Genomic DNA, 21,561 nt, shown 5'->3' on the forward strand with positions numbered 1-21,561 from the left:
CACTAGGACGTGTGATTTATAAATGTCAATGAAACTCGTTCTAATGGCTTTGTCTTTATACTGATTTTTCTTAAAGCAACAGCACCTCTGAGCTCTCTGCTTTACTGGGGAAGATTGGAAGATTTGTATGAATTTCACACACTGCTTTCAGCAACAAACATTAAGGAAATTTCAGTTTTTGGTGGAAAAGTTTGGTGAAAGTAAAGTAATTGGAATGCTGCCTTGGGGGATTTATGCTAATGATGAGGTGAAGGTTTTGCTGAATAACAAAGCAAACACCTCAGGCAAAGTGATATAAGCAAGTTCTGAAGTTAAGAGGTTAAAAAAAAAACATTTGCATGCCAATGATGCAAGCTCTCGTTGTAGAATACCAGATGCACATTACAGATGTTTTCAGTAAACAAGACGTTACAACAGTTAGCACAAGCTAACTAAAATGTTAACTACCACTATTAAGTGAACTGATCCTTTTTAGCTGATTTTAGAATAACTGAACATTTAAATGACTAATTTCACAGGTGTTATTCGACCTAAAGTTGATTACTTTATCAGACACGTAATGGCTAATAGACGTTTGAACTGAGACGGAGGGGCAACCTCTCGAAAATCTGTATTCCTATGTTAAAACACTCAACTTCAGAGCATTAAAAACCATATTTAAAAAATTTACATTTTAATTTTTTTAATAACAAATACATCTTGATGTTTAAATTAAAATTTCTGGATCCATTGATTTCTAGGTGTGCCGATCAATATCTGTTAGACCTTAATCACTACTTGAGCCATTGTACTGGATCACTTCAACATTTTAACGTATTATGTAAGTAAAATGTTGGCTCTACGTAATCACATATACAAAATGTTTGCGCTTCAGTTTTGGTGAATACAATTCTAATACTTAATTAGTCCATTAATTAGCACTAGGAAGTATGTCTGTGCATTGTACCCATACAGTTTATGAATGAATATTGCTGCTAAATTTGCTAGCATTTGATCCTTATGATTACATACGGTGGCCCTGAGAGGCCAAACGGACTGCAACTTCAGAAAACACTTGCAAAAAGAAAAAATGCTGCAAAAAGAAAAGCACCTGCAAAAAGAAAAACACTTGCAAAAAGAAAAACACCTGTAAAAAGAAAAACGCTGCAAAAAGAAGTCCGTTTGGCCTCTCATGGCCACCGTAATTACAAGATAATTTCTGTTTTCAAAAACAAGCATTCAAGTGCCCAAACCAGAAAGCCAAGCTGGTTAGTGACATCGTAGTGGCTACATCCATGTTTTATGCTGATCTGTGGGGAACCTGGACGTGGAGGTCAACTGCAGCTTGAAATTAAACCACAGAACACATGACATGTTTCATGTCCATGTGATGGACATGAAACATGTCATGGACATGTTTTGTGTGGTTCTGGGTCAAAATTGACAATTGTAAATTGAAAACTTTTTAATTAAACCGTTTCTATTGCACCACTGTTGTCAAGCTTGGGCTGCTTTCCATGTTAAACGTCTGGTTTTGAATCTGGACCAGATGGTATTTCTGTTATATCGTTAAGCCATTTAATGATATGGTGGAAATTGAAGCTGCATGCCACTCATTTTTATACACACAGTCTTTTCTAAAGGGTCTTCTTATCATATCTGTGGCCATGTTGAGTTATCTTAACACGATTTGGGGCTATATAAGTGGAAGATGAACAATGTGTAGAGCTGTGGTGGCAACTTTAGTCATGTTTGTGCGTCCCACATTGAGAGAGGTTCAAAATTGGTTGTTGTAACACTCCCTCAAGCAAAGATAGGCTGTGACTGCTCCACTGACCTGTGTCTACAAACCAACCAATTCAAATGCATCTTACTAGGTTTTTTTTCCCACATTATCTTCATAAAGAAAATGTGAAAAAAATATCCAAAATGAAATGTCTTTGACTCAAAAAAATGATTTAGTTGAGCTGTGGCAGCAGAGGCGTTTTGTATGATTTGTCCTTCAGTTTCTATCATGACTGAGCAAAGGATGATGTAGCACAGAAACAGAGGTTCTTTTAAGGAGGATTAGCATAATGAGGCAGAGCTGCAGCACGTTAAATAGCTTCTTCTCCTGCTCCTTCCTCACCTTCACCTCAGATCTTGTCTTTTACCAGAAGGCTGGATGACCGCCACCAAGATTAGACTCTGCAGGACATTGAAACAAAGGACGCAGATGATAATATGCAAAAGGTGTGACGCTCTGACATTGGGTGCACACAGCAAGCCTGTACACCAGAGTGTAATCAGATAGAGATACGGAGAAGCTGCACAGATTGAGAGTGTCTAAATGAAGGTGCAGCGAAGGAAAAAATGGTAGATACTGAACGGAGAACGCGAAAGGTGAGTGAAGCGGTACAGAGCTGCTAACAAGCCTTGAATGTAATCAATATTATTTATGAGAAGGTGTGTGTGTGTGTGTGTGTGTGTGTGTGTGTGTGTGTGTGTGTGTGTGTGTGTGTGTGTGTGTTTGTGATAAGGAAAATAAGGGCTTAAGCTCAACATAGGTGAGAGAATATCTGCAGGAAAGTGCACACAGCTGAAGAAGGTGAACAACTCTGGTGGAAAAAGTTGACCTGGACCAATAGCAACACGAGCATCAGGATGTGCTGGAGTGTCCTCTCCAGCCTGAGTGAGGACAGTTTATAGTTTAAGGTCACTGAGAAGCAGGCAGACAATCATTCAAATCTAATCATAAACACCCCATTTTATTTTCTCTAAATTATAACTGTAAAAATCCTGATCCCAATAAAAAAAATATTCCATCTTCTCTTACCCACATGAAGCTCTTATACCCATTTATACATTTTTGTTATTTTTTTTATGTTTTTTATTAACTTCACAGATTTTTCTTTTATAACTTTTACCCATGGATCTAGTATTTTATTTAATATATCTCTGAAGGGTTTTGATTGACAACTCAGATAAATATTTGTGGTTACTGTTCTTATTCGTGTTATTTCCCTTAAGAAAAAACTACCATCTTCCTTTCCAGCTCCATATTTTTAATTTTGGAAATTCAGTTCAAAATAGTCTTTATCTGTCTTATAGCTGGGCCTTGGTCGAGCCCCTCAGTTCATACAGTGTAGACTCTTGTATCGACTCCCCTTAAAAGCCCCTCACAAAACAAAGTTAAAGAAAATAGGGGAAAACATAGGTGCCATTTAAGGCCTTTAACTTGTTTTAATCATAGCTCATCATGTCTGGTGTTTTATTTTGCCTTTATATTATCATTCCATCATTTGATATCTGTTACATAAAGTGTTTGCTTACGTCACATTTTTGATCATAGTATAAAGCAGGCTGCACTTGAATGAATAACTTACAGTCCTGTCACACTCAAACAGTTTAAATGCACTTGGTATGACGTTCTGTTCATGCACAGTCATGCAAAATTGTGGCAATTTAATTTCTAATCAAATTGTCACAAGAGAGAGTCTAAGAGAGTCTAAGAGAAATAATGGCCATTAACATCAGGTTCTCAAACTGAACACATTGAGACTGCATCAGTGTACAGAACATTTAGCTTCACAGAGGCGGTTTATTTTCAGTGTTTCTTCTTCAGATTCTTTTAAGTTAAAGAAGCCTTTCAGTGGTAAAAGCATTTTGTACGTGCACTCCCAAGGGAGCCACCAAGAATAAAATTTTAAAACGCCACCAGGAGAGAAGGCTGAGGCTAATCTTTTTCACTCACTCACTTTCCTCTTCCCTTTTTTCCCATTTGGTTTCTGGGCTTTTTTGTTTCCTTAGCACATTTCACAGGCATTTTCTCCAACAACAAGCCGTCCCATTTCTGAGTTACTATAGAAGCCATCCACTTTTTTTTCCCAGAGGCTGAAAACAACAGCTGTGTTCTGGAAAACCTTTCATGGGATGACAATTGCTATTTGAGAGGAGAGGAAGCACCTCCGTTCCAGTGGCTGACTTATTCAAATCACTCCTTCTGTGAACAACTGGGAAGATAAGGAAGCAGCCATATCTTATTAGGTGTAATCGTAATTGACAGGTATCCAAAAACAGATTAAGCGCACATGGGTTTATGTGTGCAACATACACAAGTATCTGTGTCTCATTTCTTTTTGTTGCAGCAAAGTAGTGCTCAGCCTGCTGAAATGTAAAGGCAGAAAATATAATCTGCAGACACAAGTATAGTACAGCTGTGTGAAGCTTTTGAAGCAGTCAGTTACTGACAGATAAAAGAAATTATACAGCAGAGCTACAAAGTTATTTTCCATTTTCTGACAAGAAAAATCTAGACTAGAAATATAAACTAAAATAATTATGGAACCAGCCATGTCTAACCATCAAGAAACTGGACAGTGTTATTGTTAAGGTTAGTGTCAGTGGCAACTTACTAAGAGCCAGCTCTTTATATAGACAGAAGGATTGTAAAAATTTAGTGTACACAGGGGCAACAGAGACTCACTTGCATGCAGCCAGCAGCACGTAGCTCAGTGGTGATGACGCTATCTTTAGGCAGAATACTGAAGACTTGAACAGAAAGGGGTTAACTGTATTTATCAGAAAGAAGAACTAGGCTAAAAGATAAATATCAGCACAAACATAGTTGTTGAAACTGCCCCCTGGTGACAATACACAGCTACAACATCTAGACGTAGATCTGTCTTTCCAGAACTTTCTAGTTTTTGACTCTAATGGGACTGTAATTTATAAAAGGAGCATCATGTTTAAACTAGCGATATCATCCTCGTGACCTTGTGTGATAAACACAATCACATATTGTCACAAGTTTAGAAATGCATTCCATTAATATATTTTGTCCCACTGTATGTATTCTTAGGAAATAAAAGGTAAATAACTGGTCTGAGCTGAAAATAGTTGAAGTTGTTCTGGAGGCAAATATATGCACAACGCCTTACTGAAATAGTTTATGCATATTTTGATTTATTTTTCCATCTTTTCCATCATTTAATTGTTGCATCTTTTCAAGTCTGAAATGAGTCATGCTAACCAATGCTGAACTTTTCTTGATGTGATAAATGCAAACTGTTAAATGGGACATTACTCATGCCAGGAGGTGCGGTAGTGTGATGGTTTTTGGCTCAGCATCACACTGGGTCCAAATCACCTCAGTGCTCATATAATGGATTTAGTTTCACGCCCCTTTTATCCAGGAAGTGTGCTTAATTGGTAGGATTGGTGAAAAGAAAGATCTCAAAGCTGCAGAATGGCCAGTTTGATGCTAAAAATACACATTTGAAAAGTAATTTCCATTTGCTCCCAGTCAAGGGGTTTAGGCACCATCTGGTGTTCCTAATAAGTTCATAATGATTCATTACCTGCTTTAGTTACACTCTTGAATAGTTATGAGATGAGACTTCACACAGCATCACTTCAGGACCTTAATATTGCTAAACCCACCAAGGTAACAAAACTACTGTTCAAGAAGGCATTGACTGTGGGATTAATTCAGTGTACTTCCACTGTACACAGAATGAAGATGGATCAAACAGCATTCGTTATGCACGTCCTTGTAAGTCCACCTGTGTGTGAATACACATCTGCCTCTGCTAGCTGGTTAGCGGCTACTGACTAACAAAATAAGAGTGAGAAGGTGATAGTGTATTGGTTATCAAGTTTATTTCGAGACAGGGACGAGATATAAAACTATGCCCAACTGAACAAGCAGATCCATCAGTTTTGCTGATTCCTTGAATAAGAAGCAAGAAGAAATTTTTGATCTCCTGACAAATAAGGTGACTTACTGTGTGATACAGATGGTTCAAGAAGTCTGTGCTTCAGTTTTGTTGAGTGAAATTCTGTTATTTCATTAGTCTGTTCCTTACCACTAATTAACATGCACGAGTCGGTTACTCCACATTTTCCTCCTGACATGGCAGCAGCTAAAAAGCCAACTTCGAGGCTTTGAAACCAACAGGTGATGAAACGGTGGCTCCATACATCTTTTATAAACCCCCCAATGATCTGATTTTAGCTGAACAGTGGAAGCAATTAGTGTGGAAAATGAAAAGTAAAAAAAAAAAAACATTTGAGAAATTGAGGTGTTTTTAGCTTGTATGATTTTTATCCTTTTACTTTATTTCGCTTTGTGTTCATACTATGCAATAGCAGGTAGTGCAATATATGAAATACCTCATACAGATGGGATTGAATCTGAAAGGTTTCAGTTATATACTGTAGCTCAATTTGTGTTTTGCCCATGAAGTTATCAAAATATCATAACCATGAATGGGTCTATCTAACTTAACTTATTTCACAGTCCGTGCTTCCTCCTTAACAAATCACCCTGCTGCTGCTGGCACCACTCCCCCCCTGACCCAGATTCACACTGAACACTTTGTAAATAATAATCCAGTTTGTCCATTCAGAGTCTGCAAACGATGAGGGAAACACATCTATACATCAGGACTGAGACATGTGCCTCAGTAGCTTGGCTCCCCAGAGTGAGATCCTGTCCCCTGAGTGAAATCTGGAGTCGGCCCACTCTCTGCCTCTGCAGCTCTGCTCCCTCCCCGCACTCTAAGTCTGGATGAAATTCACCGCTTGCAGACACAGCTTTGTTCTATTTTGATACAGCCATGGCATCCTCTACATTTCTCCCTTTGACAACTTTTTTACATTTCTTCTTACTCTCTTGCCATCCGTTGCTCTCAAACATGTCAGTACTTTCTTTTACCACGTTTTAAGTATTGGCATTTGTCTCCCTACACTGTTAAGCTCATTAACAGCGACTATTTATGGAGAGGTGAAAGACATGCAGGACAAAAATAATTAAATGGAGAAGACACATTTTACTATGGTGAAACACAAAGTAAATCTTTTTCTGATATTTTTTTGTGATCATCGAAAACCTCTTCCTGTCTAACAGCACGTAGAGGAGACCTGCATGTTTTCCATTCAGTGCACCGAGTCTCATCCACATTGTCAGGAATTATACATCCTCACCTTCAGATATTCAAATGCTTCGGTGTAATTACACCATGGACTGTTTAAAAGACCTGACATTTCAGGAATTTTGAAAGGAAACAAATTATCATAATTGCAGTTTGAATCTGCATAGCACAAAATTTAATGACAGCTCAAAACAATTAATTAGTTTGGGGGGGAAGAGTTGGTGTGACCTAGTTTAGAAAGTTAGTTGTTTTCTATAGGATGCTGTTTGTGTAACAATGCATCACTCCTGAAAATAAATAATTTTAAGGGGCTCACAATTAATGGCACTCCAGCCTTCACTGCTTTGACAAGAGAGCATGAGAGAGCATTTTCAGATCGGCTTACCTGTTCATTAACCTTTTTTTTATTTTCTTTCTCTTCTGCAAATATTAAAGGTCATCATCAGCAACAAATTATTATTCTCTAGCTGATGATTTACCTGATAAAAGGAACATTGATGTTTTTAAGCATTTTATTATCATTTCTAATTATATTCTAAGGTTTGGAATGAGGTCATTCAGAGTGGCCCAATTTCCTAAAAGTAAACAAATACATAAAAGTGATAGAATGTGTCGTAACCAGAGATGGGCAGAAACGTGTTACTGTAATCTGATTACTTTTTTCAAGTAACGAGTAAAGTAAGGGATTACTATTGCAAAAACAGTAATTAGATTACCGTTACTTTCCCGTAGGAACGCTGCGTTACTGCGTTACTAAAACCGTGATTTTTTTTGCCAGAATGTCTCATGACAGTGACGTAAGCCAGTGCGACGTTCGTGACAACAGCTGTGTGCAGATCAACAATGGGAGAGAGTATGAGCGTGCAGCGTTTAAAGCGTGGAAGTACTGACCTTATTTTGAGTTTGATTCCATAAAAAGTGACAAAAACATTAGTGTCCGCTGTGCGTGGGAAGAAAACTTGTTTTTACAGCGAAAAAAAACCCTTAAACAAGCACCGAGTGCGCAACGACGTAATGGGAAATTCACAGAAACTCGCGGATTCTTCAACTGACCGCTGCGGCACACCTGCACCAGAGCACACCTCCGCCTACCCCACTCCTGCTTTACAGGTGAAAATAGAGCAAGAGGACCGCTAGTCTTTGATTTTATTTATTTTCTGCTGTGTTTTACTTGCATCTATTTGAAAGACTGAGTGTAAACACAAAAAATATTTTATTTTATGTGCTGGAATGTGTAGAAAATAGGTTTAAATGTTAAACTAATTTCTCCAAGTCAGAGAATGGTGCATATAATTTACCTTTTGCTTGATGCATAAAGTTAAAAGATTAAAACTAATAAAACAAGTTTAAAAAAAAAGAGACTTTTCCATTTGATTACATTTTGTATGATGGATTATGCAGAAAAAGTAGAATTGGGCTGAAAGATCTATCGCTTTATCACCTATTCAGGTTTTTAAAAAGTAACTAAGTAACTAAGTAACGTATTACTTTTGAAAATAAGTAATCAGTAAAGTAACAGGATTACTTTTTGGGGGAAATAATCAGTAATTGGTTACTGATTACTTTTTTCAAGTAACTTGACCAACACTGGTCATAATACTGTTGACCATTTGTTTTGCTTTTTTCATTTCTTGTTTCAGCATTGGCTGTTTGTTCACTTCCTGTTTTGCTTTGGTAGATGTTTTTCTTATTTTTTTTTGTTGTTGTTGCTGCTATAATTTTTCTTTCCTCCTTCGTGTCTGTTTAACCTGCCATCATTCCTTTCACCTCCAAATTACTTTCACAAACATATGTATACCATCTTGTTTGTCATCCTTTAGCCAGTCCATCATGTATAAATAGTCCTGCCTTCCATTTGTCAAAGTGTCTGCTATGCTCCTCTCCTTTGTTTCTGCCTTGCTTTGCCTCTGTGTGGTTTCTGTTCTCTTTATCATCTTTGTATTCTGGTTTTGTTGAACTTTGTCTCAATAAAAGTTTGCCTTTAGTTAAATATTCAGCTTTATCTCTACAGTATACTTAAAAAAATGTATACTTTCATAATTTAAGTTACAAAAAAAACAGTAAAATGGAAAAGTATGTATAGCTCTTTAGAAAATAAAAGTGCCTGGATTGCTATGAGTGTGGCAAGGAAATTGAGAAATTCTTCCAGGATATTCTGGCCCAGCAACAGAGTAGCAAAGCAAACTGTCTGATGCAAAACAAAGAGCTCCTAAATTTTATCACAGCATCTGCAGGGTCAAAGTACATGTGTCTACAATCAGTAAGAGGCTGCACCAATTTGACCTGCATAGGAAGTGTTCCAGGAAAGTCTTTGCTGGCCAAAAACAATGAAACACTACAGTTTGCTAGAGAACATACAGAGAAAGAGTGGACAGAGATTTTGTATTTATTCATTGGCCACACGAATGGTTGATCTGTTTGATGCTGGCCAAAGACCAACTGGTTAACTGGTGCAAATGTTCTGGTTTTGGTTGATTAATATCTGAAAATGAAAGCTGATAGGATCACAATCCAGTTTAAAGGTCCATACCTAGTTCAGACCACCAAAAAAAGGTTCCAAAAGAAAACGTGTGTGGTTATGGAGTCTGTTAAGTCCAACAGAATGTGAACAATATCACAGCAATCTAGAAGTCCAAGACTACTTCCCACTTCCTATAAATCCTATTGTATAGACGCTTTTATACTTCGTGTCAATTCAAATGAAACATTTAAAACTGAAAGTGGTATGGCTCAATGACGGTTCAATAAGTGTTATATAACTACATTTAACATTATGCAACTGACATTTTAAGACATGCTAATCAGTTTCATTCAACCAGTAGCTAGCTGAATACATTTATTCATATATTTATAAATTTATGACCTTGTTCATTCCATTTCTCTCTGTGGCTTCTACATACCAGCAGCACAGTGAACACAGTAGGCACATGTACAATCTTTAGGTTGCCAAACCTTTAATTCAATTCAATTTTATTTATATAGCGCCAAATCACAACAACAGTCGCCTCAAGGCGCTTTATATTGTACAGTAAATCGTACAATAATAGATACAGAGAAAAGCCCACAATCATATGACCCCCGATGAGCAAGCACTTTGGCGACTGTAGGAAGGAAAAACTCCCTTTTAACAGGAAGAAACCTCCGGCAGAACCAGGCATAGGGAGGGGCGACCATCTGCTGCAACTGGTTGGGGTGAGAGAAAGAAGACAGGATAGAGACATGCTGTGGAATCTTTAAACAGATAATATCTGCCTCTTCCTTCTGGTTTATGGTCAAACCAAAAATTTTCATGACATTATAAAGACACCTTCTTGGGTTGGCTAATGTCCCAGTATCTGTGCCCTACTTTCTGAATTCATCTGTTATTTGTAGTGATTGTAAGTGATTTCCTCACCACATAGACTGCATGCAAAATATACACTCAGTCACCACAAGTCTCAGTGTCACATGTCACGAGAAAAGGATGGATCTGACTGAAAAACTGAAGGATATTGCACAACCATATAGTAATGTCAGCAACCTTTCAGTCAAAAACTCACAACATACCCTGCATTTCTCTTCAGACTTGAACAGGGGCCACAAACATTATGCAAATTGCAAATAAACCTATAAATTCATCAAGACAGTGTTTCCTGAAGTCATCGATCAAGTGAGTTGAGGGCCGACCTATATACAACTGAACCTCTTGGAAACCAGAGACATTGCCCCCTGCTGGCCATTAGAAAGATGGTCTGTATTTGTATAGTGCTTTACTTGGTCCTAAGGACCCCAAAGTACTTTACACAATCATCCACCCATTCACACACACATTCACACACTGGTGATGGCAAGCTACAGTGTAGCCACAGCCGCCCTGACAGAGGCGAGGCTGCCGGACACTGGCGCCACCGGGCCCTCTGACCACCACCAGTAGGCAACGGGTGAAGTGTCTTGCCCAAGAACACAACGACCGAGACTGTCGGAGCCGGGGCTCGATTACAAGACGAACGCCCAACTCTTGAGCCACGATCGCCCCACATCCAGCCACTTGAGCTCCACTTTACAGACCCAGAAGCTTTATCAATCTTTTGTATAGTCTCTGCTGTATATCAGCATCATCATTACCTTCTGGTTATTCGCAATGCAATCATTAATTAAATATACAGAAATAACTGAGGAAGAAATCAGGATGAGCACCTGCAGGGAGGAACGCACTAAATTATGTTGAGCAACACTTTTCAAATTAGCATTATTTAAAGATGAAATGGCATATGAATAAAAAGTCAATGTGCATGTTACCACTTTGTTTTGCCCTTTGTGTGTCATTTCACCACAAAACTGATACCCTGACCTTTTCTAAACTCCCATGACGGTCTGTTGTACATTTAACAATGTTGCTACAGTTGCTCCCTGGTCTCATACTGCCAGGCATCTTAAGAGACTGTTGACCTTTTCACACTTGCCCTTTATCAACGCGCTGCCTCCAGGTCAGCCTTTCATCAAACAGTACTCAGAGAAACCTAATCACACTGATCTGCTCATTGTCTGCCTTATTGGCTCCTTGCTTTCTGTCTTGTAATCAATATGTCCAAACCTGCCCTCCATTCAAGAATGACACTAGATCTAGGGTCACTAGATTTTATTAGATTTTAGACTCCTGCAGGGACGGTCCAGTCACATTTTCAGTGTCTTTGTTACCAGTTTTGCTGTTACTGAAGCAGAAATCCAGACACAAAAAGAGGGCCCTCTTCTGCTGCACTCCTGTCTGTATTAATACTCTTGCCCATTAGCAGCTTTAGCATTTTATAAATCCAATTCACCTCTAAGTATTGGATGACAGCTATTTATGAACACTACATTTTATGGCATCGACTTTCAGCATGCTTTTATTTTGGGCCGAAACAGTTTTCTACTCCATTTGAACACAAAATCAAAGCATTGTACCAAACTGTGTCCTGTCTTATGATTGACGGGAAGAGGTGTCGCCCCTTGCTGAATGGTTGCCTGATTGCTGAGTTTGGCTTCCAGGATTTCCAGAGGGGGCAACTGCAAAGCGTTCAATTAGGCTACATGCCTCACTGCCTCTCTTAAAAGAGCAGAAGAAAATGGATATAGAAGCTCTGGAGCTTTGAAGGTTTTTATTTATTTAATTCAAACGCCTATTAAGGGGGAAAGAATGTCAAAATTGAGATGCCAAAATTACTCTGAAGACCAACTGCAACCGCTGTAAATAACTGTCTATGAATCTTAGATGCAAACCTGGCAGCTTATTTGTGTCACAGTTTCAAGAGCTGTCGCCATTGCTGTGGCAGCAGAGTGGAACTGAACTCTGGCAGGGAAAGCAAACATGTTTGTGTCGATGGCAGTTTGCAGTCAGCCTCATCGACAGATAAAGGTGGACTGTGTAAGATGTGGAAGTGCCTCATAACACAGATTCCCACATGGTAGTCAAATTGAATTGCTGTTCACATGCACTCCAGAGTTTCATTTCTCCAACCCCAAAAGAAAACAGCTTTACGCACTCTATGGGATGAGACCCATACTTCGAAAGCACAGTAACTCTGAGATTGACATCAACAAAACATACTCTATATCACTAACATATTAGTGTTAAATTGTCCCGTAATGAAAACTAAAAAAATATTATTTATGTACTTCTTGTTAGTACTGTCAAAAGTGTCCAAAAGGCGTATGTGGTCATTCATTCATTCATTCAAGTCCGACACAGCTTTGGACCATCTGAATACTGCACATCTGCAAATGTAAAAGATGTAACTACTCATACAGATACAAATGATAGAAGGTGTCATTTAAAAAAAATAATGTGGGATCCATGAAGCTTTTCCCACTAGTCAATTCATAAAGCTTATTCAGTGTCTAATCAACTTTAAGGTTCCACAGTTTCACCATCTACTAAAAAAAAAAACAAAGATAAATTTCCAGACTGTGCAACTTCATCTCTCAGGAACCGAGTTACATTCCTCATCGCTTTTGTCCTGTGCATTCATTTTAATTTAGTTATGATCTTATTCTTCAGAAAAAAGTATATTGGCAAAATAGGTGGCGAAAGATATCGGTCAAATAAATGAACACTGCCAATCACTGAATTTAACTGAGGTTTCAGCAGCAATTTAATACTTTGGCCGCTCATATGAAAGTTTCTAAAACAAGAGAGGGTAATGAACTCAGCGCAGCTTTCTACCACGCATGTTTTATTATAATTAATTTTAACTGAAGTTTGTGCATTTAGATGAGACGTGGTCTGAGATGAGGAGACAATAAAACAAGATTTCAGACCCTGGGACTTGCTTCTATAATAACATAGACTGTATATACAGAGATGGACACGGCCATTGTAGAGCATCGAGGTAAGCAATTTGTCCATCACCCTTTCAATGTTTTGAAAGCAGACTTCTATTCCATCATGTCTTTTCCACATTAACTTTACATTTAAGATGTATCTATCTCTCTTCTATATACAGTCCATGTATAACACCACATTGGGTTAAAATGTTATTTCCTTCCCATCTTAACCCAGGATATAACCTAATCCAAGACTTGATAGGAAATTGCTGTAATATGTCACCCAGATAACATGTAATCAACATGCAAAGAGAAAAACACTCATGCCTTGCCCTCTAGACAATGATGCAATCTATCAGAATTGCCTTTCTGCCTTCCACCTGTCTTCTTAGCTTTGTGCCTCATTCGCCTCACAGAGCCAAGCAGGGAGAGCTGCTGGGAAACTGCAATCACAATCATCTCCTTTCAGAGCAAGACTCAGATTGGCTCTCCAGCTGTTTCACCAATTACAACTTTTTCACTGGCACTGACACCAGAAGATCCAAGCAATATTAAAATGAAGGCTGCTTTGATACTTCAATAAAAAATACTCTGTGAATACTGAAGTAGTGATATTGAAGTTATAAAAATTGTCTTTCTAATTAGTCCGTTTTTGTTTGTCTTTTTGTGGAACAGTAAAAATAAAGTGGTGGAAATGGAAGTTGAACAGGGCTTACCACGTTCACATACATCTGATGACAAACCCACTTTCTTATCCTGTCTTTGTTGTTTGTTTCTCCAATTACAATAGTCTCGTGGAATATAAGGAGCTTACATACAACAAGCCAACAATACAGCTGGCAGGGGCTGAGTAAGAGTTGAATCAATTTCAAGGTTTTTTTTTTTCTCATGACTTCATCATGTGGACAGCAGCCAGCGTTGTACACAAAGCTGACAGCTGGATTCATCCTAAGCTGCATTTCTACTGTCTTTCAATAGCAATTGAAATCCTGTTGTAGACTTTCTGTCTACACCCATACATTCTGAAAATGAAGAAGCACAACAACTTGTCTAATATTATAACACATCAGTAAAACTACAGTCCTTTGCTGTCTCAAACGTTTTGAGCAGTTAAAAAAATCGGTCAATCATTTGCAAAAAGCTGTTTACTTTTTAATTCCACTCTTAAATATTCTTGCATAAAATTTAATAGTGTCATGTCACCTTAAATGTTTAAGAATGCCATTCTGTATTCCCTTAGAGGATTTTCTGGTGTTTAATTCATGTCTGTTGGGTGAATCTGTGGTTTGTGCATGCACATAGAGCAACTTTGATAAAGCTTCAAGAGTTTTCACAGTTGACTGAATGTCTGAACACCCCTAGAGAGCTTGGTACAGTGTCAGAGATGCCTTTCCATATGTTGGTTTTGGTGAAAAGGTCTTGTTCATGTATTCTCCTGAAACATTCTCTGCAGGGAGTAAGTGAACAAGAGCCCGACTGTTCTGCCCATCTGTCCCACAGTGGGGACTCGCTTTGGTGCCTGGGTGTTTCTCAGGTGAGCACTAATGTTCCAAGAGGTTTTCCCTTGAATTACACACCAGACTATCTCTAAAAGAAGCATTGTTGCTCTGCATGCTTCATTGGAGGGATCCAGAAGTCTGCTGTATTTCAGCTGAACTTGTCATTCATTCTTTGGATGTGTTTGTATTTGTATTATTCATACATACAAAGCCTCTGTCCAGGAATTTCTCACCTTTCCCACACTGGAGGAAATAAATTAAAGCTCTATGAGTAGGATTTGGATTGGCATCCTACATAATAAATAAATATCCCATTTAACATCCTCGCAGCAGCTGTCTGATGTGGGAACAGGCAGGGCTCACTGCCCTTGTGAAACTGATGTTTCTGATGTTGTTGACTTTATGGATTTTATATCTGATACTTAACAGCAGGGTAGGGCTTTGGCTAGTTTATTTATATATTTATTTTCTCTTGGCGAATAAGTTGGGTGATTACTCTCTAAAAATTGAGAAAGTAATGGCTGGGTCAAAAAACCTTTAATATAAATAATTTTTGTTTAAGCAGCTGGGAATGGGACTGAAAAAGCCTTCCACCTCTCCTCAATCCACAAAGCTCCAGACCCCAATTTTTATAACACGGGTGGTAAACCCGCAGACGTACAGAGCCATGCAGCTCTTGGGCACTCTCAAATGAGAACTTACTCTTTGCCTGGCCCTCTCACCCAGGACCAGATTGCCTGAGAAGACTCTGTCTCCCAGAAAAACTGGAACATGTGGCCTGGGAGAAGGATGGATAAGAGACATTTGACTATCAGTGGTCTATACGTGAGATAGATATAAAGAAAGAGAGAGAGAGAGAAAGAGATAGCCTTGGGCACAGAGTATCTTAAGTACAATCACAGTATAATGATTTGGATCAAATTCTGCAGGTTTTCTTCTTGTACCACTGCAACATGAAGCACAGTCCAGGAAATTCAGTTTGATTAACAGATCGGTAGAAAATCTCTGCTTACATTGTGAACCATCATGCAGGCACAACTGATAGAACAGCTGGCTCACTCTGCATTTCCTTGGCATGAGCTGACATGTTGGCGCTCTTACTCAGTAGCTAGTTTGAACTTATTCCAATGAATATAAAAGGGATAAATTTTTTTTCATGCAGGGTAATGGTGGTCTAAATAAAACCTTAGTTAATTGCTCAGTTTATACATGCTAGCCTTTTTCACAACTGCATTTCAGCCTGTTGACAATACCTGCATGCAATAAGCCAAATGTATAATTCAGCTAGATTCACAGATGGTACAAAGTCTGTGTAATGTCCAATTGCTTGCATTTGTTATGTAACTGTATTCACAACAAGCGAGCAGGAATCATGTGTTCTGCCTCCTGCACTGCCTGAACCAAAAGGAGTGTCCAGTAAGGAAAACACATCTGAACCTCACTGTCTCTGTTTGGCAGAGAGAAGTGCGAGAAAGAATGACACAGTGATGTTCCTAAAGCTGTAATTTAAAAGTTACTTAGCCACTATCTATCTATCAATTACCTAACACAACGTACTACAAGAAAAAACTAATATAAATAAAATGTGATCTTCTCAAACTATAAAGAAAGGGAAATTGTTGAAATTAAGTGAATGTCTCTATTTAAAAAATTTCATGATGTGATATTATAGTATATAATATATATTATATCAGAAATCTGTTCACTATTTTATACAGATTATATCTGTAAGGAAGCTGACTAAATATTAACTGATAACTTAAGGGTGTACTTTGAACCTTCACAGACTTAAGGGTGTACTTCTTCCCACTCCCTTTCAACATGTAAATGAATCAGCAGTAGCAATATTGAAATAAATTAGCAAACAAACAAACACAAATGGGTCTTCACTTACAGTATGTTGTTCTCACCTGTTTACATTATTCAAAATGCAAAAACACTTAAACAGCTGTTGGAGGAGGACAAATCCAGTGTGACAATGTGAGGACAGATCCTCACATTGTTTTCTTTTTTTGGGTTTACAAGGAAAGATTAATGAATTTGTAGGTGTTTGAAGATGGCTTGGCCACATCCAGACACCTTCCTGACCGCTCCACTAATTACTACACATAATGTCCCCTTTGTATATATTTACCTAGTTACTGTATATAATGTTTTCTCTCTCTTTTTGCACAGTCGAGGAGCGTGTCACGACACATTTCACTGCATGTACTTGTATAACTATGCACATGACAAATAAAAGATCTTGAAACTTGACTCTTTTAATAACTAATCAGCTTTAATTGATCAGATTTACCAATAATTTGTGGTTCTTTAATTTTTTCGATATGGTAATGCTTTCTAATCCACCCAACACATATTAGCCACTTAAGATTTATCATTAACAATACCTGTAAATAGATTTGTAAGTTTCCTAATCTAGATAATCACAGTAAAGAGAGATAAAACAGACAAAAATGTAATAAAAACAATACAAAAAAGTTAAGCCAAACCCTAACAAATCATGCTGTGAGCATAAGGCAAACACCCACTGTTCCAAAATGCAGCATGTGCCTTTTATCTGCATCGTTCCCCACAGCAGATGGAGTCCAGCCCCAGAGCACTTTTATATCCTGGTGACATATTTCTTTTGATAACAACATGCCTGCGAGGGAATCCAAACAAAGTAAGACAATGGCAATCTGCAGTTCACAAAAAAAGTGTGTGATCATACACTTCAAGACTAAAGCTGGGATAAAGACGGATATGTAACACTTAGGAAGCTCTTTCTTAGCTGTGAGTCTTGCCTCAAGTATATGGGTAGTCCACTAGGGATCATCAGTCTGGTAAACGCTTTATCTTTTGTTACACCTGGCTAATGAAAAATGTACATGTTGGAACATGTAAAATTCAGTCAAAAATAAATACTAAACCATGCAATATATTCAGCAATTTTAGTTATGGACACAACACTGTCCTTGATAAACAAGTACTGACATGCTGAGTCACAAAATGGTTGCTGTGCTGATTCCTAAAATTCCAACACAAATCATAAAATCCAGTCTGGTAAATATATTCTAGTGAGTGCTGAAACTAAAGAACCATATCTAGCTGTTAAAAAGTCATCTTTCCAAAGTAAAAGGATCAAGCCACTGAGGGGTATATGAGGAAAAGTATGGACTTATTAACACTGAGTGAATGAATCATTCTTTATCTATATACTTTGATCCCCCAAACCTTTCATTTTTGCCCATTTCTGTACTGATTTGCATTGCCATCACAAGTCAGTATGAGACATTTTGAGTAATCCAAATGTAACATATGAGCAGACACAACTAATCTGTGTATGAACACTTGATCCAACAAGTGGTAAAAAAAGAACACTTTCCAATAAGTTACAGCTTACATAGTCACATGATGTTTCCTTTCTTTGCTGGAAAATCAATCTTTAAGTTATTTTTCTGGGAAACTCTTAGTAACAAAATCTCCATTAAGCAAAAAGACAGTGATTGGTGCATCCTGGCAGTCGTGGGTTAAAGGCACTCAACAAGTAATCGCAGCACTTTTGAGTTAGAGACTCAGAGACTCACACTCAGAATCTGTTTTCCAAAAACCCTTCATCTCTTCTCAATCCCCCACTCCAACTTCCTGGAAGAAATTTGAATCCCTACACATGATTGGGGACTTTTTAAAGAGAGGTTTTTTTGCAGGGAAATAGTAAAAACAAGTAAACAAAACTAAATCCATGTAATGTTCAGGATGTTCAGAACCTATCTTTAGGATAACTCTGTCTCAAATGTACAGCTCACATACAATTTAATAGCCTGGACCAAAGGAGGCAAGAAAATGAACAACCATGAGCAATAGCCCCGGGCAATGCATGCACATTTATTTCTCCACCAAAGCCCAAGGGGGGGCAGTGTCACAATTGTCCTCAATTTCCATTTTCTTTGCAGCTGGTTTTAATGGCCACTGAATGCTGGATGTAATGAGACAAGCAGAGACTGTAACATATAGCCAAGGTGAGTGAAATTAATTTCTGCTCCTCAGAGAGAACTCTACATTTTCAGCCACACTAGTAGTGTGAGTCTAGAAATAGAAACTTCACTTAGTTGGTCCATTTGTTCATTAATCTGTCAGTCAAACACTTCCAGGGTGATGTCTCTGAACTGACTCGACTCACTGCTTCTATATATAGAACATAAGGAGCTAATGACATTGATCTACTGGCTATAAATGCGTCACACTTTCAATTTGTTCAACATTTAATATCCTGACACAGGACTGCTTTACAGCTCAGCATATCCCAATGACCTTTGACATATCCTGCACGGGTGGTGTGGATGGTTTCCCACAAATTTATATTATGTCACTGGCAAGTATGGATGAGGTCATGTTTGGATGTGCAAGCATGTGGAGAAAAAGGAGGTTCACATGCTTTCTTAAGCTGATTATCAAATAATTCCCTTTAGCAATTTCACCATAAAACAATATTTAATATATACAGTCTCTTCAGTATACCTCTCACGCTGCATTTGAACTGTCACTTTACAGTCTGCCAGGGGAAGTCCTTGTTTGTTTCTGCATTGTCCGTAAGCTTAGAACACGGGTATATGAAACAGTTCTCCACCTTCTGCAGGTTCTGGTTGGAGCAGACCTTCAGAAATGGAGAATAAGGACTATCATGGTCACCTGCATGCAGCCAGACATGCCCGTGGTCTGACAAAGAATCCGATTTAACAACAGGAGATTTAAGGCTAAAAAAGAATTTTCTGTTTCCTGTTGTATTATGAGCTGCTCAGCCATTTTAAATGCCCCAGAACGGGTCCTTTCATGATCTCCATGTTCAAACAGAGAGGCTCAGTCCTAACAGAAGAACCTGTTAGAACATGCGAGGTCTTCTACAAGTCTGAGTCTTTAATTTGTTCAGCTCTATTCTTTGTCATTGTTCTTCTTTTAGTGCACTGTTTTTGTGCTATTATTCAGCTCACTTTGTTCTGTGTATCTCTTTGCTTCTAAATGCTGCCTTAATCCTTTTTCATGTCTCAAAGCAGTTTGAGCTGCTTTACTGTTGAACACTGCTGTAAAATAAACTTGAAAATTGTGAGGCTCATATTCATGCACACTGTGTGAACAGTTTATTCTTTGTTTGATATCATATCCAAATCACCCCCTGTATTTATTTTTCCTGCAGCATAAAAGAATCTAACCGTGTATGCTGAGAGCACAAACATCCCTAAAGATAAAGTTTGAGCTGACCTATAAACTTTAATAATATGTAGAAGGTTGCCCCACCTTCAGGCCACACTTGCTGGCTATGAGACCTTTTTCACATTTCAGTTACTTCTGTTATCTGTTATGCAACAACCTCTCCTGTCTGACAAGCAAAATCTTTACTAAACACCTCTATACTACTAGGAAGCATCCCAAAAATAAGCCCAAAAATTCTGATAGCAAAGTCACTTTCACTTGTTTCACATCAGGAAGTTCTATTGAAGCCTTCGACATTAAACGTTAATACTTGCACTGACATCTTTGACTATATAGTTAAACTCCCATAAATCATTTAATTAAGTGGATGCACCCGAGAAGCCATTTATCCTGCTTTTTGGTTAATTCATTTATCCAACATGGTGTCTGCACTAAAGGAACACAGCTACCGATCATATCTCTAAACTCTGCCTGCAGGTATCACACCAAGTGACACAGAGTCTCCGTGTCATTTAAATGACTTTCAACTTTCTCCACGTGGCTCGATTTTAAGTTACCGTAACTTATTCAAGCAGCTGCAAACTTCCAGATAAAAGTTCTATGCGTGTTTCTAAGTCTGGTAGTTAACCCACAGTGGGATGAGTAACAAATGCATCCTCAATCAGGCAACATGGACGAGATGAAGAAAAAGAAATTCGCTCCATCTTAGTCTTTGCTTACCTTTCCCTCCACTGAGTATCTCCGAGTGTGCTGCACTGCTCCTGCGCTTTGATTCATGTTTCAGCACCGCGGACAGCTCCAGAAATAAAAACGATCCAAATCAGTCCGCAGATCGACAAACTGTAGCTGAGACTCCGCACAGACACCAACTGCCCGATACTTCACCGCTTTGCTTCAAGCTGTTTACTGGTTCGTCGTCTTCCCTGCGACACGCGTGGCTTCTCAGCCAATGATGCCTTGTGCGTAAAGACTTGCTCCGCTGGTGCGCCAGCTGTGAGTGCGAGCGGGGGACACAGCCCACTTATCCCTCACTCGCCAAGATAACATAATAAGCTAGGAACAAGCTGGTAGTCGGACAATAAACATAAATATTAAAACTTATAATCCAGCAAAAACATGCTTTTTTCTGATAAACATAACCCGATACTGGACTTGACGTGACGGGGTTACAGGCACCGGAATTAAGCCCTTTCTAAAAACTGAGATAAAAGCACGTCTTTGCATGGGGAGATTACATAACATGATAAAACTGATTACAACAGCTTCCTGCATGTTTACAGAGCTGCACATCTGCATAAGACATCTATATTCGTTTTTTTTTTATTTACTTTTTTCTACTCCTTTATTTCACTTTCTTTTTCTTTTATCTCATTTTACTTAATTTATTGAATTTAATCTATTTTGTTATCTGTTATCCAAGTTTGTTTATTTTTTGCAAGAGTTTTGACTGCTGTAGTGGATGAATTTGCTCACTGTTGGGGGTAAATAAAGTATATTTTCTCTTTCCAATGTTTTTTCAGCATTTTTTATCCACCCTTGGAAGCCAGAGCCAGTGGCAAGATTTTGAAGTGGGCCAGTCAATCATAACTGCATTACTTTGATTGTAACTTTATTTTAAGAATATTTTGATGCTGAAAAATTTGTACCATTCATTATATTATCAGGCTTTAGCAGGACTTTTATGTCAGTACAGAGTA

General features: G+C 38.3%; 1 protein-coding gene across 2 annotated transcripts in view; it reads right to left on the reverse strand.

Moving 5' to 3' along the window:
- LOC113007388 (inactive dipeptidyl peptidase 10) overlaps positions 1-21,030 on the reverse strand; it is a 434,773-nt gene extending 413,743 nt beyond the window's left edge. For both annotated transcript variants that reach the window (XM_026143896.2, XM_026143895.2), the window contains exon 1: positions 20,585-21,030. In XM_026143896.2, coding sequence (XP_025999681.1) covers positions 20,585-20,641 — 57 coding nt within the window. In that variant the 5' untranslated portion in view covers positions 20,642-21,030. The remainder of the gene's footprint in view (positions 1-20,584) is intronic.
- Positions 21,031-21,561: the final 531 nt, after the last annotated feature.

Source organism: Astatotilapia calliptera, chromosome 16 (genome assembly GCF_964374335.1).
Source record: "Astatotilapia calliptera chromosome 16, fAstCal68.1, whole genome shotgun sequence".
Lineage (NCBI taxonomy): Eukaryota > Metazoa > Chordata > Actinopteri > Cichliformes > Cichlidae > Astatotilapia > Astatotilapia calliptera.